The following is a 24,652-nucleotide window of genomic DNA, read 5'->3' on the forward strand; positions in this document are numbered from 1 at the left end:
AGTGCTATATTGCTCAGAAGCATGTTTTCAGCATCACCGAATCTCATCCTAGGTTCTACTTTCTACTAAATTTACATATTACATATGAGAATGTAGTTAGTACATTCTACAATATTACTTAAAAAGTAAATATAAAATATTATATAAATTTTAGTTAGTTATATCAATATTATATAGGTAAGTAGGTATATATATTTAGTTATTATGTGCATATAAAAATAAAAATGCTGAATATATAAATTTATATATTCATATTCATATACCTATCGTACCTAAATAAATATTATGTAACATATGTATGTAAATAACTAAAATTTATATGTTGCTTATATGTACCTATATACATACTTACTATTTAAGTAATATTGAAGTACCAAAATGAATTTTTTATTTGTAAGTTGACCGCAAACAAAATAAAACGTTTAATTATGCATGTTCCTATTCCTGGTTGAAATACTTGGTCTTCCTCACAACACAGCATAGACATTGTTAGTGTTAAGTGTAGACACAAATGCCAAATGCCTATTCAGTAACTATTTTCATATTTTGTATTTTTCCTTTGTTCCCAACCCCCTACCCGCTAACCCCTATGCAGGTATGCAGCGGTCGTTTCCGCTTTGTTTGTGCCGGTTGTGGGTTTTGGCTCAGCCACACAGCTTACCTGAATGTCAATTCCATGTAAAAATAAAATTCTTCATAAGAATACTCAATAAACTTAATCAAAATAGTAAATGCATTTCAGTTATGAAAGCGAAACGACAATTTCTCCTTTTTCGTTAATACAATTAATTCTTAAACATTTTTACCATACAATTAAAACAATTTTAAATAATGAATTCGGTAGTTTAATTAATAGTACCTACATACATAAATTTTTAAATTTCATTAATTATTCTTAACGAAGTTGATAATCTATAGGCTAACATTATTCTTCCTATACATACATATATATTATTTTTAAGATATTTTAAAAGTATCTACTTATAAGTATGTGTTAAGTATGTACTTATAAGTATGTGCTAAGAATATTCGGTAAAAGTATATTCTGAGAATAGTATCTACTTATAAGTATGTGTTAAGAATGTACTTATAAGTATGTGCTAAGAATATTCGGTAAAGGTACATTCTAAGAATAAACTTTTACGAATATTCCGAGTTACTACGTACACGAATGTACTCAGTATATTCGGTACGAGAATATACTTTAAAGTATGTGCAAAGAACATGAAATTTAGAATGTTTTTTAAGGTACATGCTATGCTTGTACTACGCATATACTAAAAAGAATATACTCTGACGAATGTTGGTAGTATATGCTTAGAACATGATACGAACATCATTGTTATGTGGGCCGTAGCTAGATAGTGTGATGCCTAGATACTTAAACTCCATCACTTGTTCTCTTATCTGACCCTCTAGCTCCAATTTACATCTTCGCCAGGCTGCGTTTGTTTCTATTCCCAGATAGCACAAAGACATCTTAAAGAAATCTAAATGATAACTCACTAAAGACGTTTTAGACGTCTTAAAGATGTCTGGTATTTCCGGAAAGATATCTTTACGACGTCTTAAAGATGTACGGATGTTACAAATCCTTACATCTTAAAGATGTCTTTTTTTGTATATTATTAAGGTGTTTAGGATATCTTTCTTTTTAATTTATTATGAAATATTTTAAATGAACTCTTAATAAAAATAATTAGGTTCTAAAAATACGTTTATTGCTATTAAAATTTTACATGTACATGTAGAATAAGCTTTACCAATTGTCAGATTTGCAATTCTAGTATCATAAAACTTTTGTTTGCCTTTCTGTCCCAGCCAACTGTACTTAAAGCTTGCTCATTGCTAATAATTAATTTTCTATACTTCTATACTTAACTCTATACTTAACTCTATACAAAATTATAGGCTTTTGATCCTCCTACTTTAACAAGCTCCGATACCTACCTAAAAAATATATTTTTAAGAGCATATTGTTAAGGTAAGCTGTTGAATTAGGAGACATGCATTTACTCTTGATAACAACGTTAACTTTTTACTTTAATAATATAACAATCTAAATCTAAACTTACTGCATTATTAAAATCTGTAGTCTTCTAAATATCCCTCAAATACAACCATATGGGAAATACCACTGAAGTCACTGATGTGAAAAAGCTTTTGTTTGGAGTTTGTCTTTTTGCTACCAGCTCTTGTCTTAAATGTTTTACTAACCTAACCTAACTTTTAAATTCGTAATTATAACATAACCTATTTTTAAGAAAAAATGTCTTAAATATGATGTTTAAAATATATCTTAAATTTGGTGTTTTAAAGATATCTTAAATTTGGCGTTTTAAAGATATCTTTTAAAAGTCTTAATTGAGACCTAAGACATTAAGACCATATTTGGTTGTAAATAAGATATCTTAAAGATGACCTGTGCTGTATGGGTTGTTGTCTTGCACGAAAGTTTTCGAATATTGTATGAGTAGCTCTCACGAATATTAGATTCGGTGGCACTACTGATCTCTTGTGCGAGCATATAATTATAATAAATAGGTATGTTATTTGATAAATAGGTAAATACCCTTTTTGTCCTTTTACAAATGCGCTACACTGGGAATTTTCATTAAGTGGGGACAACACACAATATTGTTTTAGTTTTTTTATTAGGTACAAACAGTTTTACTTCGCGTTGATAACAGCAGCTCGAACATTTTTTCATCAGAGTCTCCAGTTTTCGTACCTCTCTTGCAATACTGCCAACTAAAATAAAACATAAAGCATTAGTACTAATAATAGAATAAAAATGTAAAAAAAGAAATATTAATGAATAATAATAATTCCTATTTATAAAATAATACAAATATTATGTACATCTGTTTAAATCTTGTAATCAAATCAAAACGTTCAATGGCCCATTAGCTCAGTTGGTTAGAGCGTCGTGCTAATAACGCGAAGGTCGTGGGTTCGATCCCCCCATGGGCCAAAGTTTTTTCTTCTTTTTTATTTATTTTCGCGTTTGGAAATTTTATAAGTACCTATAAAAAGATATTATACACTATTTTTGTTTTCAAAATCTCGAAACTGCATTAAAGTTTACCATTATTTATTCGTTCGTCAAGCTTTTTATTGATTCAACAATATAATAATGATGTAGAACTGCGCCATAGGTTTGTTCTAGCAATTAGTCAAACTAGTCAGCAAACAGTTGGTCAGTGAGAGAACATAATACAGTCACCAGTGCTATTCCCTCTACTCGCACTGGTCCACTATTCGCTGATGGTTTCAAACCGTTTGAAACTGATGCTAGAACAAACCCAATAATCCTATATTCCTATATTTTCAAAGAACGTAATAAAAAATATCAGCAGAAAGACGACTCGCTTGTTCAAAACGCCATTATGTTCTTTTCTTTAACTCGCATATTTTCTTATTTTAGTCTATATAATTAGATCAAAATATTTTCATCACACTGGGCTCGACGTTTGAGATTTTAAATAATTGGCATCTTTATGTCTGCTGTATTTATTATAAATTTATTTCTATTAGTAGTAAGAAGACTGCTTAGTCTGGGCTGATTATCGGAGAATAGGCCATTTTTGGGAAAAGTTATTTACCAGCAATTTTATTGCTGGAATCGAATTATAAGATCCTATTTATTAATAATATAGGTATGCAAAGTCCTCAGATAGTGTGCTACTTTTTTTATAAACAAAATGGCGCCCGAAAATCGTGTTTTTTTCAATTATTGCTCTATAACTCCGAAGATTTTAACTTTACAACAAAAACACTCCAATAAAAATTCACCGTGATTAAATTCTGCATAGAGACGTGTTTTTCCCGATCTGCTCCGACGAAAATTTTCGTCGGAAAATGCGGGTTTTCCCAACAAAATCTTTAACTTTCAAATAAAGTTTTAGATAAGTAATTATTTACCAATAATTAAATAATTTGGTGACTTAAAAGCATTCTTGGTTTAGATTATAGTTCCAGAAGCTGGTGAAAATTAAACGAATATTTTAGCAACAATTCCATTGGTAATTAATAATTTACAGTCGCAATAATAACCAAAATAATTATGATACACTGATCAAATTTTGAAATCTTATAAAGATGAGATGAATATTTAACATTTTGTCGACAAAATATAAATTTTTTATTGTTTTGCATAATCTTTAAATGTTTAAAAAAAATAGTTATAGGTAAACAAATTAACGTTTCTCAGAAAGTTTTTATTATATTATAACTTTAAGAAATAGCTAAAATGCGCATTTCAAATATCTTGAAAATGAATGCCTTAAAACTTTTTTGCAACCATTTGCAAAAAGTTATGAAACAGCAAAGTAAACATACGATTACTACGGTATTTATAATTTTTTTAAATTCTTTTAAAGCGTAGAAGTGAGTTTAAAGTACAAGCTAATTATTTATAAAAAAATATCGATTATCAGTTTAATGGTTATATTTTATTTAAAGATTATAAATATATTTTTTTGTAATTTACACGCGCGAAAGTAGAATAATACAGTACCGTAGCTACCCGCCCACATACACAACTCGCGCGAGTTTAAGCGTGTCAGTCGCTTCGAGTGAACATTTTATCTCCGGCTCTGTATCAAGCATACTTTCGCGCTAAAAATTACAAAAAAAAGTATTTTTAATCTTTGATTAAAATATAACCATTGCACTAATTTTTGACATTCTTTGTGAGTAATTAGATTGTACCATAGACTCACTTTTAAGCTTTAAAACAATTAAAACAAATTATAAACAACGGAGAATTCGTATATTTATTTTGCTGTTTCATAACTTTTTTGCAAATGGTTGGAAAATTTTTTTAAAGCATTCATTTTCAAGACCTATGAAATACGCATTTTAAGTATTTTTTAAAATTAGAATATAATAAACAATTTCTGAGAAATGTTAATTTGTTTATAACAATTTTTTTAAACATTTAAAGACTATGCAAAAAATAAAAAATTTATATTTTGTTGACAAAATATTAAATAGGTATGACACCTTTATATTCTTTCTAAGCTTGATCAATGTCTCATGATTATTTTGGTTGTTATTGCGACTGTAAATTGTTAATTTACAATTGAATTGTTGCTAAAATATTCGTTTCATTTTCACCGGCTTCTGAATTTATAATCTATAACAAGAAAGCTTTTATTTCACCAAGCTATATAATTATTGGTAAATAATTACTGGCCCAAAAAATTTATTTGAAAATTCGATATTTTGTTGGGAAAACCCACATTTTCCGAGGAAAATTTTCGTCGGAGCAAATCGGGAAAAACATGTCTCTATGCAGAATTAAATTGAGGTGAATTTTTATTTGAGTGTTTTTTGTGTAAAGTTAAAATCTTCGGAGTTATAGAGCAATAATTGAAAAAAATACGATTTGTCGGCGCCATTTTGTTTATAAAAAAAGTTGCACACTATATGCGGACTTTGCATACCTATATTAATAATATATGGGATCTTATAATTCGATTCCAGCAATAAAATTGCTACTAAATAACCTTTCTTTGTACTTTACTAATTAGACCAGCGTATTATAACTTTTTTTTTCAAAATTTAAAGATTATGCAAAAAAAATAAAAATTTATATTTTGTCGATAAAATATTAAATAAGCATCTCATCTTTATAATCTTTATAAGTTTGATCAATGTATCATGATTATTTTGTTTATTATTGCGATCGTAATTTGTTAATTAACAATTGAATTGTTGCTAAAATATTCGTTTAATTTTCACCGGCTTCTGGAATTACAATCTATACCAAGAAAGCTTTGATGTCACTAAGTTATTTAATTATTGATTAATAATTACTTACCTAAAACTTTATTTGAAAATTAGAGTTTTTGTTAGGAAAACCCGCATTTTCCGAGGAAAATTTTCGTCGGAGCAAATCGTGAAAAACATATCTCTATGCAGAATTTAATTGCGGTGAATTTTTATTAAGGTGTTTTTGTTGTAAAGTTAAAATCTTCGGAGTTATAGAGCAATAATTGAAAAAAATACGATTTGTCGGCGCCATTTTGTTTATAAAAAAAGTAGCACACTATCTGCGGACTTTGCATACCTATATTATTAATATATAGGATCTTATAATTCGATTCCAGCAATAAAATTGCTGGTAAATAACTTTTCCATGAATTTTGCTAATTAGCCCAGAGTATGCCTTAAGTAAGTTTGCAATAAAACTTTTTTATAAGAGTGTGTAAAATAAGTTAAAATTAAATCTTTTATATTAATTTACTTATCACACATGATTTTGTTCATTACGAAAAAGTTATGAGCAATTTTAATGTTCAGTAGTAAAAAAATAAATCGAGAAACTTTATATTAATACATATTATCATTAAATTAATAAATGAAAATAGTTTCTGTCCTTGTGGGATCCGTACTCACCGGAGGGCCCGCAGACGTTCAGATACAAAATTAGCGTCCCTTTGCAAAGACAATGACGTCGACTTTGCAAAGTAACAAGACACTTACTCAACACACACACTACACATTACACCTGAGTTAGTGATAAGTTATCTAATTACGTGGCTAAAGGTTCTAGTTCTAAACTAAGGCCAGAATCAGAGAAAAAAAACATATTATCATAGTCACTATACATAATATGTATAGTGACTATGATAATATGTTTTTTGTATAATATTATTATCATAGTCTTTTAATACCGATCTTTCAAATACGTAGGTTATTTTTCTCAAACTGTGTATGTCCGATATGGTCTAGTGGCTAGGATACCTGGCTTTCACCCAGGAGGCTCGGGTTCGATTCCCGGTATCGGAAAACTTTTTTAATTTTTTTTTGATACTTAAGGGCAACGAATGAATGTGAATGTTGGGGACATATTTTTATAAAAAAATTTTTTTTTTTTGATAGATTTTTCCTTTCAAATAGCGCCGGAACTGTGATGTGACTGAACTGATTAGATGTGTTTGAATCGATCTTGAATCTCGCAAATTTTGGGTATATCCGATATGGTCTAGTGGCTAGGATACCTGGCTTTCACCCAGGAGGCTCGGGTTCGATTCCCGGTATCGGAATTTTTTTTTCAAAACTTTTCCACAAAATAGATTACTAACTATATAAGCGCGAAGATATAAACAAGGTATTATGAAATTTAGTTACAATTTTGTTAATTCAAAAGTCTAATTTTGTACAGACGAAGAAAGTGTATGAAGTAACCAAATCAAAAGTGCATTTTTGAATTCGAAAAAATTCGTAGCTGAACACTTTTTTACTTTATGCTGCCATTTATTTTAAAAACACTTAACTAACGGTAAAACTATGAGTAGATTAAACAAAAACAATCTTAATTCTACCCTACTTACTCTTTAGATATTTAATACGTAGAAATCAATATTATTGTTGATTACTTTTAAGAATGAATCATGATTATAATTTAATTTGTTATAGATTAAAAAATAATTACCTATATAAATTTCAATTCAACAGCCATGAACCTATGATTGCACTAAGATTTTAAATTTAAAACACGTGAATGTATCAGTCCGGTATGGTCTAGTGGCTAGGATACCTGGCTCTCACCCAGGAGGCTCGGGTTCGATTCCCGGTACCGGAATCTTTTTTTTTTATTTTTTTGGTTGTATTTTTCATTACATTCTATAAAAATAAATAGAATCACAATATTTTAACACGAATTTACAATTTTTCGAGTGCATTATCTTGAACCCATAGGATAATGATTCATATTTTGGGCAGTTTATAAACGAATGAAGAATTTGGATATCACTTCACCTAGGCCTAGGACAAACATTGTTATGCGATGTTATGTCTCTGTACTATCACTTATCACTATAAAAATTTTTGAAACATTTGATAGGCGGCTTTATAAAAGAATGCTGAGAATATCATGGACAGCAAGGTTCACAAACAAGGAGAAGTCTAGGAAGAATGAATAAGGAACCGGAGATTGTGTTTACAATCAAACGCATAAAATTGCACTATCTGGGACATGTTATGAGAAATCAGCAGCGTTACTACCTGCTGCCATATTGCAAGGTAAAGTCAAAGGTAAGCGAGGACCCGGTAGAAGGAAAATATCATGGCTGAATTTGAGAACTTGGCATACACATAGCTAACATGTCAAAGAAAAAAAGTGATATTGTGCCGATCTGTGCTTTTGCTCGGGGATGAGTTCCACTCCTTCTCGGGGGTGAAAAAACACAAGTTCAAGGTAAGTCCGGAATTGGATAAACTAACTAATTCCAAGTAACTTTAGTTTCATAGATTGTTTTTATGAACTTGTCAATACTTTTTGAGTTATTTGCAAGTGAATGTGTTCATTTTTCAACAAAAAAAACTACGTTTTTCGCAAATAACTCAAAAAGTATTTATCAAAAATATTTTTAGTAAAAATATAGCTTATAAAAAAGTGAAAAAGATGGTGTATATGTTACAGTTCAAGTTGATTCTCAGTTAGTTGGAGTCAACTCCAACTGAAACGAGCAGTAAAAGTTGATTTTAAAAATTTAAATCAACTTTTACTAGTTGGAGTTTACTCTTCCTGGATCGATTCAGTAAATGTTGATTATACGAGAATCTCAAGTGCATTTTTGATGAGTGTGCGTTTCTTTGTTTTGACCGTTTCAACTACTTATTAGTATAGCCTGTAAATTCGCCCCCGTTAGGTAAATTATTTTGATTCGATATTTTGCACAAACTTACTCAAAGAAATACATCCGTATAACAATCCTTATAACAAATACAAAGGGTGTCACGCGGTACCGCAGTCGAAAAATTGTTTAACCAATTTTTGTTAACCAAATTCACAAAAATAATTTTTATCTACTCTATCTCATATTATGTAAAGCAGCGGTTCTCAATCTGTGGTACATGTACCACTGGTGGTACATATCATTATTTGCCGTCCTGCCAAAGACAAACCATTTTCATTTCCAATAATGATACGAGCAGTCTCACAGTGCCTCGGAGAGCACGTTAAGCCGTCGGTCCCCCTGGGCTAGTGTAAATCGACACTAGTTACTTGAAACAGGGTTAAAGATGTAATTGGCGCCGGAACTGTCCGAAAGGCAAAAATGCCATACGATATTATATATTATGAAAGTCAGAAAATAAAAAAAATCAAAAATTAAAGCTACCTCTATAAGATCCTGAAGAAATTTTTGTCATTATTTCATTAATAAGATATTATTTTTAATTATCAACAATGAGCGCCAAGCGTGTATTGAGGCGGCCGTCAATGTGAGTGCGAGTGAGATTCCCCATTGGACGGCCGGAATGGTGCATCTCTTTAGCACTCACCATTGACGGCCGCCTAATACGCACTTAGCGCTCATTGTTAATAATTAAAGATAAAGCTTAGTAATAAAATACATAGTAACAAAAATTTTCTGCGTTATAAAGAGAGACTACTGTAGTGACAAAAATTTCTGCTGGATCTTGTAGAGGAGGCTAAAAACTTTGATTTGGTCACTTTCTGACTTTCATAATAATGGATTTTAACCGAGTTATTAAGCCTTGAAAATGGCTATTTTCGCATTTTTCAAATTTTAAATCGCGTATAACTCGACAACAATCAATTTTAGAGAAAAATCACAAAATACCTTTTTTTTGCTCAGACTAACCCAAATGATCTAAAAAAAAATTGTTCGAAGTGAAAAAATTATTTTTGTGAATTTATCTAAAAAAAAATTGTTTAAACAATTTATCGATCAAGGTACTGCCTGGCACCCAGTAGATTTGTTATAAGGACCTCTTTTTGAGTAAGTTTGTGCAAAAAATTCGAATCGGAGTAATTTACCTAACGGGGGTGACGATATAGCCTAGACTAATTTGAACATATTCAGTACCATTTAATTTCTAGAATCGGCTGTTTGTGTGAATCAGAATCAACTTTTACTAAATGGCATTGGGAAGAGTATACTTTTCCTAGTTGGAGTCTACTTTTACTAGTAAATGTTGAATATAAATCTTCATTTTATATTTACAATCAACTTTTACTGAAACCAGCCGTTAGAGTCGACTCCAACTAGTTGGAGTCAACTCCAACTGGATAATCAACTTGAACTGTAACATATATAAGTACGAATTATGTAGACCCAAAAGGAGTAGAGTCGTAGGTATAAAAAAAGTACGTAGGTTTTCATACTGACATGACTGATCACTTTACGCCAGCCGTTATTTTCTACTCAACTCAACTTTCAAACTCAAAAATTTTCTACATCTAAATCTCCAGTCATAATAAATTAAAAACCAATATCGGAAAACTACTACAGCTTTTAAAAAATGAATATCAGAATGAAATTTATATCAACAAAATCGATTCTCGAAGTGCATATAATACACTTATTAATAAGTTAAATAATAACATACGAACCTCTAGGAAGATAAAAAAAATATCAAAAAATCTTGGATCGGTGTGGTTGATCTTTATCAAACGACGAGATTTGCTTAAAAAGAAGTTAGTGCCTATATTTAATATTTATCCTTATTATCCTTACCACTATTGAGGATGAGGGTGCTATAAATACGAATAAAAGGAGCATCGAGCGTCTTGGAATTATTTTTATTACTCACCGTATAAAACTTGCATTGAGTTTCCTAATTACTGCAACTTTGTAGTTTACAACTTATTCATGGGTCGTGCTAATATAAAAAATACAAGTGCATGTGTTACCACGTGTTTAGGCAGCCACCGGTGGTTATTTTTACAAGAAGTGTTGAAACAAGGTCTTCGGTTTAAAGCAGGTAAAACGAGTAAGGAATCTTCAAAAGCATTTCCTGTGTTTTTTTATTTTGATTTCAAATTTTTTGATGAATAGGTATATTTGTGTTTTTTTTTTATTTTGATTTCAAATTTTTTGATGAATAGGTATATTTGTTTTTATTTATAAGTACCTACACAAAAATGAATAATTATTAAGCAGTTACATTTCCTAATGTGTACTTGTCTAGTTCAAAATGTTCCCATAAAATTAGAAACAAAAGAAGCAAAAAGCGTGTTAGAGCGCGGCCCGGGTCTTGGTTCCGCGGAACCATGCTCAGTACGCCACTGCCCACAACATATACAGTGCACACTGTGTACTGTATGTGCACTGCCATAGCCACCTTTACGTTAAGTAAAGGTGGCTATGGCACTGCACAGGTTCTAAACGTACCGGTGGGAGATGGCGTCTATGCGCCATATTATAGTCGATGTATGAGAGAGAAAGTATTCAAAATAATGAAATAACACATTTTATTCCTCTTTGTAAAACTGTACTGTAACTGAAAAATATTATCCTCTTAATAAATTCTTACCTATTTCCAAACATATCTCTCACTAGTAGTTTATTGAAATATACCACTGGTATGTAGCTGTGATCAAATCTTTTTTCTTGACTTGCCATGTCGACATAGCTAAATTTAGCTTGTAGTGAGTCTACATTATTGGTAATTCTGTTGTAATCGGCTGCACCTACAGCGTATATTGTTTTCCGAGTAATTTCTGTAATTTTAAACCTAAAAATAAATTGAATTATAAAAGCCATAAAATTGAAGTCGACTTTACTAAGTAACAAGACATTTACTCAACACACACATTACAGATTACTCCCCTGAGCCATCAAATACTAATATTCTTCATACATATGTAATTACCTACGTGGCTAAAAGTTCCACACCAAGGCCAAAAAACAAAAAAAACACATAAGCCATAAAATCATTAAGAGGCTACAGTAGCGATCAACAGGTAGCAACAAACGCGTTCCAAGATTGCGGCTCTAATTTTGAATATTTTGTCGAGATATTCGGCACACATATTCGTAATATTATAATAAACAATGGCGGTACAGAGCCCAATTTCAGACATATGTTAGTACGTGGAAATTACTGTATAACTAAATAAACTATTGAAAAAAGGAACCGGTACCGCCATTAAGAAGAAAAAAAAATAAACTTTCTTCAAATAAACTTTTTTATCCTATGCCTAGATTTTGAGTAATCTTGGAACTACTAAATTTTTTTATTTCTAACAAGAAATCGAACATATTATAACTAAATAACTAATTAGGCAACATAGAGAAATTATCACTGTCATTTTGACAAACCTGGGTCAGATTTTCTCTAATCTGTTCTGTCATCTTTATCGATATCTGTTTAGTGCAGTAGTGTGTTAATTTAAGAATTCGTTTTTGTTGTTTCATAGGAAAGTAGTGTTTATTGACAGTTAATTTATTATATATTTGTTGTTGTTGTATAAGTTGTTGGCCTCTTTGAAAGAATAGATTGTTGTTAATTGTGAGTTTTAGTATTATGAAGGTAGGTAAGTATATTTTACGTAAAAATGTTTCGAATTCTAATGCGAGTATTTAAAGTTTTAGGAGGATTTTTTATTCTAAAAATATTCTAAAAATATTATCAATAGTTTAACAAAATGGAAACAGTAAATCAAACGAAAAATAAAGTGAAACCTTCTAAGAAAAAGTCCATTAAAAACCGTGCCAAAATTATGCGAAAATCGAAATTTGTTTCGCTTCACAACAAAAAATGATTATTATTGTTTTATTATTAGATATTTCATGCAAATACCTTTCTAAATACCTATCTTAAGAGGAAACAGTATAGCGATCAACAGGTAGCGAAAACGCGTTCCAAGATTGCGGCTGTAATTTTGAATATTTTTTCGAGATATTTGGCACACGTATTCGTAATATAATAAAGAATGGCGGTACAGAGCCCAATTTGAAAAATATATTAATATGTGGAAATTACTCTGTAATTAAATACAATATTAGAAAAACGAGCCTGTACCGCCATTAAGAAGAACAAAAAAAACACTTTCTTTAAATAAACTTTTTTATCCGATGCCTAGATTTTGTGTCATTTTGGAACTACTAAAATTTTTTATTTCATTGGTAGTTCCGAAATGACACAAAATCTAGGCATCGGATAAAAAAGTTTATTTAAAGAAAGTGTATTTTTTTGTTCTTCTTAATGGCGGTACAGGCTCGTTTTTTAAATATTTTATTTAATTACAGAGTAATTTCCACATATTAATATATTTTTCAAATTGGGCTCTGTACCGCCATTCTTTATTATATTACGAATACGTGTGCCAAATATCTCGAAAAAATATTTAAAATTACAGCCGCAATCTTGGAACGCGTTTTGGCTACCTGTTGCTCGCTACTGTATCACCTTAACATAAAATTTTCACCCGTTTTGGTTTATTTTTATAAATATCTATTTATTAATAATAAAATCGTTTTCTATTACTTCCATTTAGCGCGACTATGATATTGTCAAAATATTAATCTTAGATAATGTCAAAGATTACCACTGTTGCCAAAGTTTATGATACTATCTCCCGAAGTTATATTTTGTTGCTACCTGTTGATCGCTACTGTTTACTCTTAAATATTACTTACTCAAAATGTATGTGGAAATTCGAAGAAATATTTTTGGAAGTTATTTGCAATTTTAAGATTCCTTTTAGAGGTCCATTTTTATCTGATAATTCAATTATTGCTTGCAACTGGGTACCTTAAACATATTTTATTAAAAACAAAATTACAAAATATAATTATTTTTTTTAGAAAAACGCATTGCCTCGATGTTCTGCATATGCCCCCCTTAAAATGTTTTTATATAATGTTCTCAAGATTGTACACCACAAGGTTATTTATACTGTATAATTGAGGCGCTCAGAGCAACAGTGGCCTAACTCACAGTATTTTCAAATGCAGAGTGGCTCAAGCAATCAAGCACAAGCAATGATCGCTTGAGCCGCTCTGCATCTGAAAATACTTAAATAAGGGATAACTTGATTGTAATTCAAGCGTTTTGTTAAAGTTGTGGGTTGTGGGTTAGGCCACTATTGCTCTGAACGCATCAATTATTTTTTGTAATAATAACGATAGAATACTATGTTCTTCTTGACTGGCTTTAGAATTTGAGATGAGTGTTTGCCGCATCCACTATGGCCCTCCGTCTTCTATAATGGACAATCTTTCTTGGGCTTCCATTTTTCATTGTTGTACCCCAATCCTAGATAAATCGGCTTCTGCATCATCCTTCCATATATTTCCTGCACGGCCTACTGATCTTTCACCAATTGGTCTCTCAACTGCCTTTACCACTCGTTTTCCTCTGATCCTGATCTTACCACATGACTTGCCCATCTTATCCGGTTAATTTTTATATGTCTGACGGTGACGATGTTTTCAGTACCACATAGAGTATAGAGCAGGGGTGGGCAAAAGCCGGCCCGCGGGCCGGATGCGGCCCTTCTGCTTACTTTATTCGGCCCGTTGAAAAATCCCGCAAGCAATTTTTGTACTCTCTTTTATGCGATTTTGTTGAAATCAACAGTGTGTGTATTGTTCATATAAATAATAGAGAGTATTACGCTCGAAACACACACTATAAGAGTTTTGAACAAACGATGGTTGAAATTTACATAGTGGCTCGAGCAATCATATTGAATGTTTCTTCCTTCACCGAACGTTTCAAGCGGTGAAGGAAGAAAAATTCCATATGCTTGCTCGAGCCACTATGTAGATTTCAACCATCGCACGGTCAAAATTCTTAGTGTGTGAAACAAGCGTTATAATTTCGAACAGCCGTAACGATATCTTTTGCTTTTCGTAAAAGCGTTTATTTGTGTGTTTTTAACCCGGTCCAGTCGCGAATGTTCTTCAGCCAGGATATTTTTGTCGTCTACCAGGACCCCTTTTCCCTTCGATTTTACCCTTCATCATCAGCTGCAACAACTCGTACGTATCATTTCTAATGATGTGCCTCGTATGTGCCCCAATATGTACAACACCATTTCGTTCGTAATATAATCTGTCCATGGTATGTATTTTCAAAATTCTCCTTAAAGACACAAATTAAAAGCTTTCTCATTAAGTCAACATTAACAGTCCAAGCTTCGACAGCATAAAGAAGAGTAGAGTGGATATAACATTTTACTATCCGATATCGGATTTGCAGGTTGAGTCTTTGGTTACTCAGAAATTACTCATCTTCAAAACGGCTGCTCTCGATTGCACTATTCTTGATCGAATTTCTGATATCGGATTTAGATCTTCCGTAATCCAGAATCCTAAGTATTTTATCCACTTATCTTAATTATTTTACTGAATCTGTGTTATGACTTAATATAATTGACCATATTTCTTTAAAAATTCCTGGATGTGACATATTTTACTGGGCGCAAATTGTTCCCATGTACAACCAAGTAAGACAATTTATTATTACTATTATCTATTATTAACAGTCAAATTTCTTTGTACAAATGCTTTACATTTTAAAAAGATACTTATAGTATTTTTGTCAAAAAAATTTATTGGGTAGAGAAAAGACTACACCAAAATCATTCGCGTGTGCACAGAGTAAGTACGCGGTATAGTAATCCGGCCCGGGAGACATTTTGAAAATTTCATTTTGGCCCGCGCTTAAAAGTATTTGCCCACCCCTGGTATAGAGTCTCCAATTCAGCATTCCGGTGCCTCAGTACCGGCGCTAGCTTCAGTACCTCAGTACTCAAATTCCGGCCTCAGTACCTCAAATTCAGCATTGCTACGGTGCCCGCCTGCAAAACTAGCAAAAATAAGCGCTCTTTGGTTTTTTTAAATTAGTATCTTAGTATTTTGTACCACACCAGCAGAAAAAAGCTCATTTTGGCGCCCTCTAAACAGGGGCACCCACCTGCAGTGCATCCCTTGCAGGCCCGTTATCGCCGGCCCTGCGATGCCTTCTCGACTCTCTTGTCAATTCATCTCTTTAGGGCTAAATATCAGTGGCGGCTCGTGATTTTTACAATAGGGGAGGCTATACCTAACTGTAAAATATCTAGACAAATTTGCACTAGCAAAAAAATGCGCCAAAAAAATGTAATTTAAGGCCCCATTTTTTGACCATTTTTTATTTACATTTCATAATATCATCCTAATTCATAATTTCATGATATCATATCATTTTAAAAATAGTTAGTCTAAATGTAAAAGTTTAATACCAAAGTTTGTGTCGTTTATTTGTTAACAATTCTATCTATTTGTAAATAGATACCTCGCATATCAAAATAAATACAGATTTTAAGTTTTGCAGTCCATACATAATGAAGCTTCAAATTTTTTAGATACTCAACTGAATTTTTTAATTCTAAACGCGGCCTACTGCGAATTCAAAAACACCATAAATTACCGATATTTTGCTTTGAGTTAGAGATATATCGGAAAAAGTTATTTGAGCAAGTTGTTCCAAATATTATTATAACCCCACATACCAAATTTCATAACAAAATTCGCACTTTTAGATTTTTCATTATTTTTAGTCAGGACCCTAAAATTCGTTGTCCTGAGACGCACGCAACCACGCAACGGAGCCGAGAAGCTATTCTGCCTCCCTTGGTATATCTCCGGGCAGCGTGTGATGGCACCGTAGATGCCACTGTTAGGAGACCGGGTCTCCTTAAAGGCCTGCTGCGCTGCACGGAGCATTAGCAACGGAGACTGCTGGGCTTCTCGGCTCCGTGCTCCGTTCATGCATCTCGGGATAACCCAGGGTCCTGCCCACAATAATATGTAATAAAACTGAGACGCGATCATGTATTCTAATGCTAATGCTCCGTACGTATGGATAATTAGTGATAATATGGAATTTACACGTTGTATAATAGTGAGAGTGCTTGTTATTTTCGCGATTCATGATAAACAAAACAGTGTAGAGTGTGTAAAAAATTTATGGGGAGGCTGAGCCTCCCTTGCCTCCTCTGACGAGCCGCCACTGCTAAATATCATTCTGAGAACCTTTCTTTTAAATACCTACCAGCAGCATATTTATTTCCCGCTGATGTAGAATCCATGTTTCACTTGCATATGTATACTGGGCGAATAATTGACATATACAGTCTTCATTAAGGGCCGGTTGTTCGAACGCTAATCAACAATGATCATTATCAAATATTTAATTACTGTCACAACTGTCAATGTCAACTTTGGTTGGGTTGCTGAAAACATAATTGATTATAATTATGAAATTACTTAATCAATTATGTTAATAATTGTTATGTTAATTGATTAACTAATCTCATAATTATAATCAATTATGTTTTCAGCAACCCAATAAAAGTTGACATTGACAGTTTTGGTGACAGTAATTAAATATTTGATAGTGATCATTGTTGATTAGCGTTCGAACAACCGGCCCTTAGACTATCTTTTTAGCAGCTTAGATCTTAATAATGTTGATAGGTGATAGGGAGTATAATGCTCTATTCTCCGCAGCTGTCCTTGCTGATGCCTCTTTTTCTGGTAATTGTTATCTGTGTACTTCGAAGTTTTGGATTAATAGTTACGTTCTCCCTAACTCTTGGTCTTGGATTTTTGGTTACTAGCATGTATTTCGGATTCTCTTCATTTATTCGAAGACTCAGACTACCTGCTCCCTCATCGAGTCATCGAGTTGTGAAAAACACCTCTCTCACGTCTCTTGTAGAATTGGGACCGTGCAAGTTCGGCAAAGCGACCTCTATTTCTACGCTCTGTACTTTTATTCCCACTTTTAATTATATTGGCCAATTATATTAGTCCTGGTTGCTGGATAATTGTCAAGACCATAGTCCAAAAAAATAATAAGAAGAAAAAATAAGATGCAGGTTATGTTTAGCAAACGTAAACAATTGTATGTAGTAAATAAAATCAGTTATTAAAATGCAGTACTGCAAGCAAAATACAATTAATTAAATTTACCTTTATATAATAATTGCATATCATATCAATATTGTGGAGCAATATATAATTTTTCTGCGTCAATGACAGAAGGTATGAAATATACGTCAATTTGACAATTTCAATTGACAATATGAATTATTTAAGATAGATGCAATATTTCTCCGCGACTCGCGCACGGTCGTTTCTCGTTTCCCTTTCCAAGTACTTGCACACCGCGAATAATATAGAATTGAATAATACCTAGTTACATACACTACAGTTTTCATAGCAATTCAAGTAATAAATAATAATATTTTGCAAATTACTTTCAGTATATTCATCTTCTTTTAGTTTTACTACATACTATATGAGTACAAGGAATCAAGATTAGATGAAATTTTACCTAGACTAATAGGGCTTTTCATCGATTGTCATTTGTTTCGAGCTTCTGTCATATATGTTGTATAATCTGTGTATAATATTAATTATACACGGATTATATGACATATGACAGAAGCTCGAAACAAATGACAGTGAATGAAAAGCTCTATTGACGGGGATTCCCCCTACTCTGACTCTGCTTTATTCATCGTTCGTTTACTTTGCAAATTTTAGAAGGCACGAATTCAGTGTGTCACCGGAATATCCTGGTTCCAACTATAGAAGTTTTAGATTTGCGAACCTAAGACTTTTCATTGTTTTAAATAGATGTCGCTATAGCATCCAACAGCAAATTTTTTATATAATTTTGCTTAGTAAAACGGTTGGTTTTCGTTACGATTCAGAGCTGACCACAGCCCTCTCTGAAGATACCAAAAGAGCGAAACTTACGTAAGAGGTTGTCTCTGAAACGGAATGAAATATTAAGTGTCTTTCATTTTCATTATCACATTATAGTGCAGTAATTGAAGCGTAAAATAGGTTTTTACCTCCGAAATTTTTTACTATGAACCGATTTACATGAGATTTTGGAATTAGGCTTATCTTACCCTTAACTTCAAAAGTGATATTGACCCGAACTCCGTTTTTTATTTTTAAGGGGTGAAAACAACCCCTTAATGGAAAAGTTGACATTGAGCCTTTTTATAGCCAGAAAACGTGTTTAATAATAAAGAGTGACATTGTGAAGTGTTTTCTAATACAATAAACTCATGTTAAACTCATTCTCATCCCTTTGAAAACCATACAACCCTTCCAAACAACCCCTAAATTAATAAAAATTAATTTAGTATGACATAAAAAGATTTAGATATAAAGTAAATAATATTTTACGTTCTCTATCTTAATTATTTAATTGTTAACCCCTTTCAACCCTTAAAATCAACCCCTCGATTAAAAAGTGTATAAAAAATTTCTTTTGATAAACTAAAAAGGATTTAAATATCTTTTCACGTTCTCGAAAAAGCTATGCTGGAAAATCATATGCTCAAGTTCTTTAACCCTTAAAACTACCCCTAAATTAAAACATTGAATAAGTATGATTTAGTTTTTGGCCCACTTATTAACTACTTCAATTTTGAAGCTATCATAACTTGTAAAAAACCATGTTGAAGGTAATTAAAAGAACTACAACTTTTTTCATTATAATATGTAGTGAAAAACCTTTTATTTTGAAATGGCGAAGTGTCAAAGGCCAAAGGGCTCGAGAAAGACTGTGGTTGCGCTACGGCGCGCTCTTTAATCAATCATATCTTCGTCAATTTTTGTGCCATAAAAATCAAGCAATCCAATTTTTTTTTATTATTACACTTTTTACGTATCTTTCATTATTTTTGAGATATTATGAAAAAAAGGTGGTTTTTTTAAAAATTCGAAAAAATTTTTTTCTTAAAATCGTAATTTTTTCAAAAAATATGTGTTCCAAAGCAACGAAACTGCTAGAATCCATCAAACTCTTTATATTAAAGTTGATTCTAGACGGAATTCGATTAATTTTAATTTTGGTGGAAATATGGCACTTATGAAATCCATTGATTTAAAAAAAATATTAGATGTTCCTCTTTTTTTTTCATTACAGCTCACTCATTATACGTACAAAAGACTTTTAACAGTGCTCATTTTAAAGCTTATTTAAACTCCTTTCTCAATAGCAGTGGCGTGCGGTGACTTTTTCGAAAGGGGAAGCGATTCAATAAGGAAAATATTTTCTTAAGGGTCGAGGGTCGAGCAACTTTCCACCTGATAACACTCTGATGCGCAGGGGCTCTCTATCAGCAAAGTACTTAATTATGTGAGACGTCCTGCGTACAAGGACTCACACACTAAATCCGTGACGCGTGAATGCGTGAATGCGTGAGGCACTCTATTCCCGCTATTTCTAGTGACTAGTGACCTATCATTGATCTGTATTGCTAGCTCGGGCCTTGAGTCCTCGCGCCGGGCTTGGTTTTCTAAAGAAGAATCATATTTAAAAAAAAATATACTCCGAGGCATTTTCCACAACACACAACTTTCATTAAAATGGCACTTATTTATACTCGAGGTCTATTCTCCTATCAACTTCTGATAATTGTTGATAGTTTGAATGCAGTCTTTTTTAATGGATAATAGGGCTAACTTTCAAAGTCTGTCTTAGCTTGTTGAATTTCTTTTAAACTCTTAATTTGAAACTTTTAATACATCTTAATACTGCAAAACTTCGTTCAACTGATGCACTTGTGGCTGGGATAGTTAGTAGTACTAATTCACATAACTTGACCACTTCACACAGCGACTTGTTTAAACCAGTAGTTATAAAGAAATCCCAGATTTCTGGGTATTTCTTTATCATTCATGTCAGTTGTTTCATAAATGATACTTAACTGAGAATGCAAAGCTGGGATATCAAAAAATTTTCATTATTTAATCGTAATGACATAAATTCCTCTGTGGGAAATTTTGATGAATTATAATTAGAAATATTAAGATTATATATAATTCTACAAATTTTAAATCGTTAAAATTTTGAAAGCTAGAATTCATTTGTTGTAGAATATTATCAAAAGGTCTCTTTGTTTCCTCTGTTTTCTCTGTCTCTCTGTCTGCGAAATTATCAATCTTCATTATTTTTCTTTCATGTTCAAACCCCATATGTTCAGTTTTATCCCAAATATTTTTAAACTGCTCTCGTTTTTTTAATTATCGTATTAATAAAGTCATCAATTTGTCTTATACAAAATGCAATACCATTTGATTTCTGTAAAATGTCAAATAAAAGATCAGTAAAAGGAAATATCTCTGCAAAAAATTTAAATCGAAATATTCTTTAAGCGAATGTATGTAATACCTAAGCACCCCTTGGCAGCAGTAACAGTCGGAGCATCTCACTTTCGGGAAGGCGATACGACGAGCGCTTCCATGGCATACCAAAATTCGCGCGACTAGTGGCTGCGGTCATTGAACCCTGACCAATTTTAAAAGGGACAACTGCATGACAAGCGGCGATTTTGAGATGCGCTTCTGCCAGGAGTGGACCAAATAGTTGAATTGTGTGCATATTGAGTTCGTTCGTACGCGATTAATTTTTAATATTTTTCAATGCCTATTGGCTAGGTAATATGTAGATTATTTGGATTAGGGAAAAAATTGTATTATTAAATATTAATTAATAATATATTTTCTTATATCGACGAATAAATAGGGAAGCGGCGCTTCTCCCGCTTCCATGGACCGCACGCCTCTGCTCAATAGCATACATAAAAGTTATTTGCTCTCCGCTAGATGGCATTGAATACATCGATTAAATTTCACACAAAATAAAAAACGGCCTTGATCATCAATATCTCGCTTAATATTGCACATAGAACACTCTTTAAAAAACTAATTTGTTTATTTTTTATCTGCTACAATTTTATTCATTATATATTTTAGGAGATATTTGCAAAAAACTGTTGAAAATCGTGAGAAAATTCCGAATTTTCAATTGCCAATAACTTGAAAAGTATTGAGTTTTTGAAATAACTTTATACATTTTTTCCTCAAAATTAGGTCTTCTATCGATATCTGAAGATATTTTGAAAAAAAATTTCCACCACCGAAAAGGGGTGGCAACCACCCCGCGGGTGAAAACGGAGTTCGGGTCAATATCACTTTTGAAGTTAAGGGTAGGATAAACCTAATTCCAAAATTTCATGTAAATCGGTTCATAGTAAAAAATTTCTGAGCTAAAAAGCTTCAATGACTGCTATTATCAATAATAGTCAAAACCATTTTTAACTTACCACAATATAGACTTTCACCCCTTGTAGAGAAAAACATAACACCTTCTCCTTTGGCACTTTCTCCAATACGACCGATTTCCGTTCCGAAAGCTGGTTCGACAGTGGAATGATTCTGATGGTGAAGCTGAGGAAAGCAACTTCCTTCTTCAAAAGCTGCTCGTCCTCTCGGGCAGTTATAAGCTATGAATTCGCAGGCTTTGGTGTTCCCGTTCTTTTTGTCTAATTCGTTCTGAAGAGCTTCTCTATAAAGAAGGAAAGAGCGTACGTGGCTGCATACCAGTTCTTTTGATAGACCTTTCTCTGAAAATAATATTAAAAATGACCACGGTGCAGTTCTGTCCTTTGAAATAACACTTTTTTTAGCAAAAACTCTCTTTGTTCATATAGTCATGTTTTTAACTTAGAAAATTATTATTATTTTGTATTATTTGTGTATTTTGTGTATTACTTTTAAACATATGCAATTGTTTAAACAATTTTTCACAAACAATAATCAAATTAGTTTGATTTTTGTGGAATTAAAATATGAGCATACAACAAAATAAAGAGTAAGAAAATAATTATATTAGATAGAGATTGGAAGAAATTTTGGTGGAAATCAACTTGTGTGAATCGAACACCGCTGTCCTGCTCGTATAGCACCAAAAATTAATGTTTATTTAAAAAATTCCTGACTCCGTGGTAGTTAACCGATTATTTTATTATCCGATAATTAACCGATTAAATTTTGCAAATTGCAAAAGAAAAGTACAGTATTACTTAACTTGCTATCTGCTTTATTTTTAGTCCTGCAACATTTTGAAAAAAAATAATTTTTTTTGCAAAAGCTGGATTGCAAAATTTATTTGGCAAAATCTATTAAACCGATGTTAATGAAATTACAGTATTGTTTTATCATATCATAAAGTTTTTCTGGGTGAAATATGAAGGTCCTAAGTGTAGCATAAATAGTTGAAAAACGTAAAATGCGAATACCTACTTGTTTTTTTTATGTTTTTTTTTCGAAATTATTGCTATTTTGCAACAAGGGTACAAGGGCGGATTCAGGACAGATTTTCGGGAGGGACCATGAACGTTTTTTGGGGAGGAGTACAGTTATATTCAAAAAAAAAGGGTACAAGTATTAGAAAGGGAAGTTAACGTCATCCTATTTGTGTACAACCGGCTGGGATTTTTGGAGGTTATCAAATGTCATAAGTGATCAAAAATGCAACTCATAGACGTCAAAGACGTTTAATTTGATAGAAGGTTTAACGTTACGTACACTAAAAAATTAATATGCCTCGTCATTTAAGTGAGATTGAAAAGGCTCAAATAATTACGAAAATGGAAGAAGGATGGTCAATTCGTGCGCTAGCAAATTTCTATAATAGAAATTTGAAAACAATCTTCAGAATTAAGCAACGATGAGTCCAACAACAATCATTAAAAAGAAAAGTTGGTTCAGGGCGTTCCAAAGTATCCACTCCTCAACAAGATGCTGTTTTAGTTCAATTCTTAAGAGATAATCCATTTGCGACGTCGAAGAATTCAAGGATTCATACGGGATTTCCTGGTGCCCAACCTACTGTAAGCAGAAGGATCAATGAATCTGAATTAAAAAACCGACCAGCTGCTAAAAAACCATTAGTAACTGTTGAACATCGGCAAGCAAGAGTAATATTTGCACTAAACTATATTTACCGCAACCCACAATTTTGGAACAACGTCATTTTTACTGATGAAAAGACTTTTCAGTCGACCTATAACGGTCAAATCCGTGTTTATCGTCCAGCCAATACTAGGTTTGAAGAACGATATATTCACTCTCATAATAAATCTGGACGTTTTTCTGTAAATGTATGGGGTTGGATTAGTATACATGGACCTGGTGTTTGTTGGCGATTAGAGGGAAGATTTACTGCCGACAATTACATTAACGTTTTGGAACACGTAATGCTGCCTTCTATTGAGCAATTGTATCCTAATAATACTTTTATATATCAACAAGATAATTGTTCAGTCCACACTGCCCATGCCGTAAGGAATTGGTTTCAAACGCAAAACCTGGAAGTATTGCCATGGCCTGCGCACAGTCCAGATATAAATCCAATTGAAAACATTTGGGGCATATTTGTTAAAAAAATATATAAAAGAAATTTTATGCCACAAAATTCAGATCAATTGTGGGATACAATCTTAGAGTGCTGGGAAGATCTTGATCCAAATATGATATCTAATATAATTCAAAGTATGCCAAATAGACTAAATAAAGTTATAGAAGCAGACGGTTCTATCACCAAATACTAAATTCTATTTGTAACAGTCATTAAAATTATTCTTTATATAATTGTTGAATAAATGGTTTCGTCTAATTAATGCTCAACGCCAATGATTTATATTTTTAATAACCTGTGACATTTGATAACCTCCAAAAATCCCAGCCGGTTTTACACAAATAGGATGACGTTAACTTCTCTTTCTAATACTTGTACCCTTTTTTTTTTGAATATAACTGTACCAGGGGGTCTGGGGTGTTTTTTTTAATGAGTGCAACAATAGCGAGTTTTAAGGCACTTTTCACACACTTTTGAGGGCCATAAAGATACTCAAAACTTAACGTTATTAAAGTCAGTACAGATTCCTACATTCTTCGGATCCAAGTGCGGTTCTTTCAATAAGTTTAATACTATTTTTTCCAATGCTTCTCCTGGCAGGCCTTCTTTTGCCCCTCTTCCTTGATTTTCACTAATTATTTTTATGTTCTCATAAGCGTCAAGACCC

The 24,652-nt window shown here is 32.3% G+C and overlaps 1 protein-coding gene and 4 non-coding genes across 5 annotated transcripts in view; 4 read left to right on the forward strand and 1 right to left on the reverse strand.

The window, feature by feature from the left end:
* Positions 1–1,704: 1,704 nt before the first annotated feature.
* Positions 1,705–24,652, reverse strand: part of LOC126879983 (pancreatic triacylglycerol lipase-like) — a 76,822-nt gene continuing 53,874 nt past the window's right edge. Inside the window, exons 6-10 of the mRNA XM_050643435.1 lie at positions 21,890–22,189; positions 13,404–13,518; positions 11,296–11,496; positions 2,076–2,751; positions 1,705–1,950 (exon numbers count right to left, since the gene is read on the reverse strand). Of these exons, the coding sequence (XP_050499392.1) occupies positions 2,655–2,751; positions 11,296–11,496; positions 13,404–13,518; positions 21,890–22,189 (713 nt within the window). The 3' untranslated portion in view covers positions 1,705–1,950; positions 2,076–2,654. The remainder of the gene's footprint in view (positions 1,951–2,075; positions 2,752–11,295; positions 11,497–13,403; positions 13,519–21,889; positions 22,190–24,652) is intronic.
* Positions 2,901–2,974, forward strand: Trnai-aau (transfer RNA isoleucine (anticodon AAU)). The gene has a single exon. It is a non-coding gene; the product is annotated as a tRNA-Ile (tRNA).
* Trnae-uuc (transfer RNA glutamic acid (anticodon UUC)) lies at positions 6,727–6,798 on the forward strand. The gene has a single exon. It is a non-coding gene; the product is annotated as a tRNA-Glu (tRNA).
* On the forward strand, positions 6,984–7,055 carry Trnae-uuc (transfer RNA glutamic acid (anticodon UUC)). Its single transcript has one exon. It is a non-coding gene; the product is annotated as a tRNA-Glu (tRNA).
* Positions 7,523–7,594, forward strand: Trnae-cuc (transfer RNA glutamic acid (anticodon CUC)). Its single transcript has one exon. It is a non-coding gene; the product is annotated as a tRNA-Glu (tRNA).

This window comes from Diabrotica virgifera, chromosome 2 (genome assembly GCF_917563875.1).
Source record: "Diabrotica virgifera virgifera chromosome 2, PGI_DIABVI_V3a".
Lineage (NCBI taxonomy): Eukaryota > Metazoa > Arthropoda > Insecta > Coleoptera > Chrysomelidae > Diabrotica > Diabrotica virgifera.